The sequence below is a fragment of the Myotis davidii genome, unplaced genomic scaffold (genome assembly GCF_000327345.1).
Source record: "Myotis davidii unplaced genomic scaffold, ASM32734v1 scaffold86, whole genome shotgun sequence".
NCBI classification, from domain to species: Eukaryota; Metazoa; Chordata; class Mammalia; order Chiroptera; family Vespertilionidae; genus Myotis; species Myotis davidii.
Window position 1 is genome coordinate 1,742,749 of NW_006298058.1, and position 9,070 is coordinate 1,751,818.

General features: G+C 39.8%; 1 protein-coding gene across 1 annotated transcript in view; it reads right to left on the reverse strand.

Moving 5' to 3' along the window:
* Positions 1–9,070, reverse strand: part of ENKUR (enkurin, TRPC channel interacting protein) — a 28,658-nt gene that overhangs the window by 7,570 nt on the left and 12,018 nt on the right. Inside the window, exons 2-4 of the mRNA XM_006773820.2 lie at positions 8,576–8,721; positions 6,934–7,157; positions 1,549–1,695 (exon numbers count right to left, since the gene is read on the reverse strand). Of these exons, the coding sequence (XP_006773883.1) occupies positions 1,549–1,695; positions 6,934–7,157; positions 8,576–8,721 (517 nt within the window). The remainder of the gene's footprint in view (positions 1–1,548; positions 1,696–6,933; positions 7,158–8,575; positions 8,722–9,070) is intronic.

The following is a 9,070-nucleotide window of genomic DNA, read 5'->3' on the forward strand; positions in this document are numbered from 1 at the left end:
AATCTGGCTTCCATAAAAGCATGTATTTTCTAAAAATGGTAGATGCAGCAGAAAGAGAGAGATAAAGAGAGAGATGGGCCAAAGCTAGTGCTCTTCCTGAACGTGACATGAAAGCCCCGCCTCCAGGTCTGTCAGTGTCCTGCCAGCCATCGTTCTTTCTTCTTTCCAGGACACCATTATGAAACAGCCGTGTTCATACTGGGCAGTGGGTTAGGCACCCAGGAGCCTGCTGTCATGCAAGGGACACAGTAGTATAGTCTCTGCCCTTACGCCACTCCTTGGATCCGCCCTTACTCTGCAGTTTCAGGCCCAGCTAATGACCTACCTGTAACCTTGGAACCTTATAAAACTTAGGCTCTATACCAGTGATGGCGAACCTTTTGAGCTCGGCGTGTCAGCATTTTGAAAAACCCTAACTTAACTCTGGTGCCGTGTCACATATAGAATTTTTTTTGATATTTGCAACCATAGTAAAACAAAGATTTATATCTTTGATATTTATTTTATATATTTAAATGCCATTTAACAAAGAAAAATCAACCAAAAAAATGAGTTCGCATGTCACCTCTGACACGCGTGTCATAGGTTCGCCATTACTGCTCTATACACACACAAATAATTTAATTTAGCCATCAATTAAATGACAATATTCCTACAACAGGAATTTTCCCCCAACCTTCTTAATATCTTCGGGGCTTAGCATGATACTGTATGTGAAATAGACATTTTGAAAATGTTTATTGATGATTATTAAGGAATTGTTAAATGTTAAGAATTTATAATGCATATGAATCCATTTCTCAAAAGAAATTAATGTGGTAAAAAAACCTTTTTTTTCTGTTTTTAAAAGGTCACTAGAAATGACGTAGAAAGCTTTCAAAAATAATAGGTAAAGTACTATTTTTACTTCTATAAGAGATGGGATGACCATAGAAGAATACAAGTAGGTACATAGTTAATAAATACAACCATGCTCACATCCCTAATATTTTAAGTGCTTCAGATAAAATCTTGTATCAAACACTGCGATGTAAATATTATCTTTAAGTATTTTTTCAAAATAAGAAAAATACATGTAAAATCTAACATTTGGATACGTTAAAAATCTCAACATTTGTCTTATAGAAAACAGAATGATGGTCTAGGGAGAGTTTCAATTATTCTAGAGCTCCATCTAGTGAAAAATGTCTATTTTGTGGGTATTATTTTTAATAATTCAGGGACAGGAGAATAAAAATAAAAATGCTTTTTCTTCTCCGTAGGCATGTTTGTTGAAGAAGAAGCTGGGCTGCCTTACAACACTAACTACTTCAGGAAAAAACAAGCTCACCAAACTGGAAACAAATAATAATCCCTATATTTCAACTTTTTGTTTTCCCTGAAGAGTCATCTTTGCTGCATGGAGTTGTCACCATAACTAAAAGACAGCCATTGAATTTGAAAGTCAAAGTGCCTGCTTTGTTAATCATTATTAATCACTGGCGGCAGACCTTTCTTTAAGAGGTGTTCTCAAGAGTTACATGGAGCCAGAAGTTACAGGACCCTTACCTGCAGCACTCCTTCCCTCTCTTCATCGGAGAGCCTTTTCATGGCTGCTTTCCGGAGGCTTTCCTGGACGTAGTTATCATACTCTTCCTGGGCGTTTTTCACTTCCTCATTTCGCTTACATATATATTCAGGTATGACACCGTAATCCTTACAAGAATTTTTCAGGGGGAAAAAAATCAGTATCCTGAATGCACTCATACACGTGTACATACCAACCAATGAAATGGTACAGACTTAAAGCCTTTACTTACAACACTGCAAACTGGCAACATTCAGTGACTTTCCCTCTATTGGGAACTAGTTGATTCTGGTCTTTTAAAACCATTTGAGCTGTTGTTTGTGGCAGCTTGTTTTCCCTCTTCTGAATGTTTTGAGACCCTGCTCTTGGCTGATGGCTCAGCCCTTACTTTACCCCTAAGAGCTGGCTTTTCTTTATTGCTTGTACTACTTCAGCTTTTACCTTGAAATATCTTCAATCTCTTGAGGTCTCCTTTGCAAGGTTTTGTTAAATAAGATACTTACTTCCAAGGCATCATCAAAACCAACTCTTGGAAGATACAAAGCACATCTGCTTTGCCAGAAAATTGACGTGGGACCTGTTTGGGGAAATGCAAAATCCTGGGCTGCTTACAGAGACTGACAGTGAACTAATCAGCTGTGAGTCTCCCCCATCAGTGAATGTGTATGATTGATATCACTACTTTGAGAAACAGAACTACTCCTTGTTTATTCTTCAAAAAATTATTTGTACTTGGTGCTAGATATATTAGTGAGTAAAAAAGGCAATGTTTCTGTCCTCATGGAATGTGCATTCTATAGTGAAAGAAACTCACCAAAAACAGGGTATAAAATAGGAGATTATATATATACTAGAGGCCCAAAATTTGTGCACTGGGTGGTGGTAGTGGGCGGGGGGAGGGGTGGTGGTGGTGGTGGTGGTGGTGTCCCTCAGCTCAGCCTGCATCCTCTCCAATCTGGGACCCCTAGGGAGATGTTCGACTGTCGATTTAGGCCCGATACCACAGGGATTGGGCCTAAACAATTTAGGCCCGATACCACAGGGATTGGGTCTAAACAATCTGGGACTGCTGGCTCCCAACCACTTGCCTGCCTGATTGCCCCTAACTGCTTCCGCCTGCCAGCTGGATCACCCCCTAACCACTCACCTGTCAGACTGATCAATGCCTAACTTCTCCCCCGGCCATCCCAATCGCCCCCCAACTGCCCTCTCCTGCCAACCTAGTTGCCCCCAACTGCCCTCCCCTGCTGGCCTGGTCACCCCTAACTGCCCTCCTCTGCTGGCCTGATTGCCCACAATTGCCCTCCCCTGCTGGCCATCTTGTGGCTGTGGGTGCCGCCATCTTTGAGGGCAGGGCAGTCAATTAGCATATTCCCTCCTCATTGGCTGTGGGTGCTGCCATCTTTGCGATGGTGTGAGGGTCAATGAGCATATTCCCTCTTTATTAGATAAAATATATATATTCCAAGGTAAAATAAAAGTTAAAAGGGGGAAAGAAAGAATAGGAGCTATTTTAGACAAATAACAAAAATCAGGAAAGACCTCTCTCAGGAAACAGTTGTTGAGAGAGAAGGTAGTCATTAAAACTATTCAGAAATATTCTGGTTCTTCTCCCTTTGGGCATTTGGTAGGACAACACTTTCCTGCTCCCTTTGAAGTAAGACATAGTCATGTTACCTGACTTGCCCAATGTGAGTGGAAGTGACCTCAGTACCTTTTGGGTAGAAGCCTGAAGAATTAATGGGTGACTTGCCACGTTCTGTTTCTCTGGAATAGTGATGGGAGATGTTTGGGGTTGCCTGGGTTATGATATGAGGATAAGAAGCAGAGCTTTCAACAACCCTCAGTGGACATGTGGCACAAAGAAACTATAAAACTTAGTTTGTTTTAGTTACCGAAATGTGGGAGTTGTCACCACAGCATAACCCAATCAATTCTGCCTGAATAAGGGATAGAAATCCTAGTTGTGAATGTGTTCTGGAAAGTTGCAAAGCACTCGACAAATAAACTCTAAGAGTCTTGTTAATGCAGTGGTAAACAGTCCAATCCATTCCAGAAAACACTGAGGGAAACACCTCATTATAGTTCAATACAGTTACTGAGGGTCATAATATGATTTTGTGCCATCAAAAAGATTAAGTTATATTTGGCATACTCTGTTTAAGAAAGGGAATCATATGATACATTTTAGGAAAGTCAACTATCTCACAAATAGCTAAAAGCTTCAGTGATCTGAAATATTCCTACGTGTTGAATCATTAAAGAATAATGCATACTATTGATAATAATAATTGCATATATTATAATACCTACCCTTTACTGAATTTTTATTAATGGCCAGGTCTTATGTCAAGTGCTTAATATATTTTATATCACTTAATCTTCACTCTAACCCTGTGATAAATTAATAACTTGTTTAAGATCATAGAGTTAAGTAAGTGGCAGAGGTAAAATTTGAAATGATCCCTTTACTACTATTGCTATGCGCCTCAGGCAATCATCCATGCCTCATGGCACAAATGGGCAAATATTTTATTTGGAACTAAAACATGAGATTTATTCACTTTTTACAAATGACCTTGCCCTTAAAAAGGACTTATGATCTCACTCACCAATAGCAGATTTTTAAAAAACATAACTGATAAGTGGAAAGTAAGTTGACACCAATAATAGATTTTTAAACAACATAACTGATAAATGGGAAGTAAGTTGAGTAAGTCCATCATGAGCCCTGATTGCTCAGCCAGCAACAAGGGGACAATAATATTGTGGTGTTTGGATGGCTTGGTGAACAAGCTCAGGTAGACATACTTAATATTTTTCTGTCTCTTTAATGTATTTTTACTTCTAATTTTCTATTCAAGGCAGAAAATACACTGAAGTGGACAACTTAGGCAGAAGGTGCCAGAAAGAGGGGCAGACTATATGGCAATTGGTGGTATGACTATCAAAGAAGAAGGGTTTTTACGGGATGGTGGAGAAATAATGGACTGGAAATAGCTTTGAAGGGCCAGGAGAGTGAAATTTCTGTTTTCCACACCTTATGGGACAAGGGCTATGTGCAGGCTCCAGGGGCCATAGGAGGAGGAAGTATCCGGAGAAGCCTAAAATAACCGAATCGCCGTGTGCTACTAACTCCTAGATTCTGCTAACATCTTCCAAAGGTGCCTTCGCCGATGGCGTGACAATTTCTCAGGGAACAAGCAGTGTCCTCTGACAACAGCCTTGAGGTTCCTGTTTGATTTTGAACAGGCACAGGATTTCTCATGGTAGATCACTGGATTACCTCAACACAAGCCCCCTCATACATCAACGCACTTTTGTTTCTCTTTTTTCTCTTCCTTCCTTTCTTCCTTCTTTCTTTTTTGCCACACTTATTATTATGCACTAGTGACCCAGTGCACAGATTCATGCACATTGAAAGGAAATTAATTAGAAGGTGGCCGGTGGGGCGGGACTGGGCAAGATGGGCCAGACACACCCTGGAGCCAACCTCCTTTGGTTCCTCCCTGGCATCTGCGGAGTGAGCGGGGTCCTTCTGGCAGGTGGGGTGCCTCAGCATGGCCTGTGGGGATTGGGCTGAAACCAGCTCTCCCACATTCCCCAAAGGGTCCCAGAGTGCAAGAAGGCACTCTGCAAAGTTGCTGTCTTACAGAGTGTGGAATGCAAATGCAAGCGTGCAGTAAACCAGATCTGGGGCTGACAGTGCCCCAGCAACAACATAACACACGGCTGAAGGTAGAATCGTGTGGCCCCACAATGAATTGGGCTCCCTCCTCTCTGGTTTCGGGGTGCGTCATCCGCAAACTGCCACTGCCAAGTCACTGCAGATTAGCAGCCCCTGCATTGAGTGTTTGACCCCTGGTGGTCAGTGCATGTTATAGCGACTTGGACAGTGGGAGGGGAACTTAGCATATTAGCCTTTTATATATATAGATTATTATTTTTAGGGTTTTGCACTCATATTTGCCATGTGTGTTTTGCACTCATATTACCATGTGTGTTTCAAGTACCTTTATGCTCTATACTAGAGGCCTGGTGCAAAAAAAATTTGTGCACTTGCAGGGGTGGGTGGGGTCCCTCAGCTGGCCTGTGCCCTCTCACAGATCAGGAGCCCTCAGGGGATGTCCAACTGTGGTTTAGGCCCACTTCCTGCGGGGGGTGGGCCTAAGCTGCAGTCTGGCCTCCCTCTGTGGGGGGCGACCTATGGACCAATGAGAGGGGGTGAGGTGGTTCTGGCTGGTTAGCGGCCGGCCCCATCCCCCCGATGACCCCTCTGCCACCGCTGGTCACCGTCACCTCCTGATTGCTGTCCCCTCCCTCTGCCCAGTGGTACCCACTCTGGCTGGCCTGGTGCCACCTGCTCACCAGGCCTGCCCCCCGCCGACCAGTCAGTCCACCATTTGGTCAATTTGCATATTAGGCTTTTATTATATAGGAAGTATACAAAGTAAAATAGGTTTTGTATAAGGTATTTTTTTGGTAAGCTTTTTTAATTTTAAAGAACTTCTATATTTAAACAATTAAACCCAAGCTTCTATAATTTTCACTGATGAAATTATATGTTCATCTGATTAGAGCCTTTTCAAATAGAAATGAAGGTCCCAGAGGACTATATTACTGTCCAGTACTTTCAAGGTCCGCTTTATTTCAAACTAAAAGCAAATGAATACATTCAAGTTGAAATAATGTGAATTAGCTACATTACGCTAATAGGATGGATGGCTCTAAAGTTGTTTTACTCTTCATTTCTCTCATTCTGCTACAAGACACTGAAACTTTTTTTTTTTTAATATATTTTATTGATTTTTCACAGAGAGGAAGGGAGAGAGATAGAGAGTTAGAAACATCGATGAGAGAGAAACATCGATCAGCTGCCTCCTGCACATCTCCCACTGGGGATGTGCCCACCACCCAGGCATATGCCCTTGACCGGAATCGAACCTGGGACCTTTCAGTCCGCAGGCCGATGCTCTATCCACTGAGCCAAACCGGTTTCGGCGACACTGAAACTTAATAACTAAATCTTAGGCTCTTCTGAAAGGTTATTCTTTTTAGATTTATAGTAATGACTGTGCTTTTAATGACTGTCCACCTAAAATTATTATATTTTAGAGAATGTTTGTTATAATTATTAAATATATTAAAAATTAAAATTAAAGAAAAATAATTAGTTTTCCTCTACTGAACTATATGGTATTCATTTCAAGATTTACACCAAACACAGATTTCAGGAGAATGAGACCTGGTAACCTAGATAACTTGTCCAGTTAGAGCACGATTACTGAAAATATGGACAATTATTATGAACATTATATTTAAATTATTTGAATCTCAGGTCTAAAATTCATATATCACAAGGTTACCTTTTTATTGATGTACTTTGGAACTAGTCCAGAATTTTCAAGATCATGCTTGTCTCCAGTTCTTTTGTCAACATAAATTGGCTTAGGCTTTTTAGCCACGCCCATAATGACATCGGCTGCGTTTGCATTGATAAAGTTTTTCCCACTCTGTACGCCCATGACTGGATGATCAGTCCTCAGTGGCACAGGAGGCTTTTTGGTCCCAAACCGATCAAATTTCTTTTCTGTGAAATATAATATATCCTTGTTAATATTAAACTATAAACGTTGCTACTTAGTGCTATCTGTAACATCTAGACATTTTACCACTAGTATATTGAAGTTTTATTACAATATATTCAAATGTTTAAGATAAAAAATCAGTAATTGTAAGTGTAAAAATTAAGTGCAACTTAATTAATATCGCGAAGAACAGTATAAAAGTCTAAGGAAGAAGATAAGCACCCCAAATATATGTTAGCTAACTATTTTAACTAGCTATTGTGAAAACATTTTCTTATAAAGATTTCAACAACAAAAGTTCAGCTTTCCCATTGAAAAAAGTTCAAACTTTAAAACTTTTTAAATGAGTATTGTCAGTATTATGAATAATTGTTTCTTCAGAGGAAAGTTACTGTAAAATCACCACATAAATAAAAAAAAACTTGATGTATTGAAAGCCCAAGAATCTATTTTTTTCCACTAAAACTACTGTTAATATAAGGTACCTAACATACAGCTTAACAAATAAAGCATTACCAATATAATTGAAGTTTTCTATTCACTCCTCCCTGGGGGCAGCTCACCTAAAATAACTGCTAGGCACATTTATTTTATTTCTCTATACCAAATTCTCTTCATTAGCTGCAGATGAAACTGTCCATTTTTACATAGTCTCTTCAACCTGTTGAAAAACCACTCAAATCTTAAACCCATCACAATTACTAGGGACTTTGACTTTATTTATTTCTGCATTGTTGGAGCATTTTATGAGCTTATATAACTTTTATTATTTATTAAAAAAATCCATACAGGGTGGGGCAAAAGTAGGTTTACAGTTGTAATACAAATAAATAATACAATCATTAATAAATAATAATACAAGAATCATCACTCAGTTTCATGTATTCACAACTATAAACCACCTTGGCCCCACCCTCTACTTATTACTAAAAACAAACCTATGGACTAGATTTACCTTTTGTTGTGGGCTGAATTGTGTTCTCCCCATCTCTCAGTTTCATGTATTCACAACTGTAAACCTCCTTGGCCCCACCCTCTACTTATTACTAAAAACAAACCTATGGACTAGATTTACCTTTTGTTGTGGGCTGAATTGTGTTCTCCCAATATTCATACATTGAAGACCTAACCTCTCTGTTCGCAGGCCAATACTCTATCCACTGAGCCAAACCAGCCAGAGCTAGACACAAGATCTTTAAAGCGGTACTTAAGTTAAAATGAGGTCATTAGGGTGGGCCCTAATCCAAGACACACTCAGAGGGAAGTACATCAAGTGGAGGGACAGGAAAAGACTGCCGCCTACAAGGGAAGAGACACCTTAGAAAAAAAACACCCTGACAGCACCTTGATCTTGGGTCCAGCCCTCAGAACTGTAGCAAAATAAACTTCTGTTACTATGAAAAAGAGTGATAAAACTTACTAGGCGGTGCAGTTTTTTCCTTTGAGTGTTTCTTCAGGAAATCCTTTGGACAAGGTCCTTCAACTTTTGGTGGCCCCATAGTCTTCATTGCAGTTTTAACTTTTTTCATGTCCTCTTTCACAGCTGTCTTAAAAACTGATATGTACCTAGAATTAAAAGACATTGCAGCATTTATATGTCTAGTAAAAAGTATTTAAAGTTTAACATAGGATGTACATTTCTAATTTAGGTAAGTCTATATTCATTGGAAAATAGCCAAAAAGCATAATTACCTGAACCTTGTCTTCAGGTTTAGTCAAAGCTAGAGAGTAGCTTTGCCCTAAGGAAGAGGTGCTGGGCTAAGAGGTTCATAGTATTTCCTTATTATTCTTTGAACATATGAGGCACCAATAGTGATTTTCATCTGTGTGTGTGTGTGTGTGTGTGTGTGTGTCCTCCTCTCTCCCTCCACCCCCCCTTTTTTTTTCTTTTTTTCTTTTTTGGCTTTCCTTCATA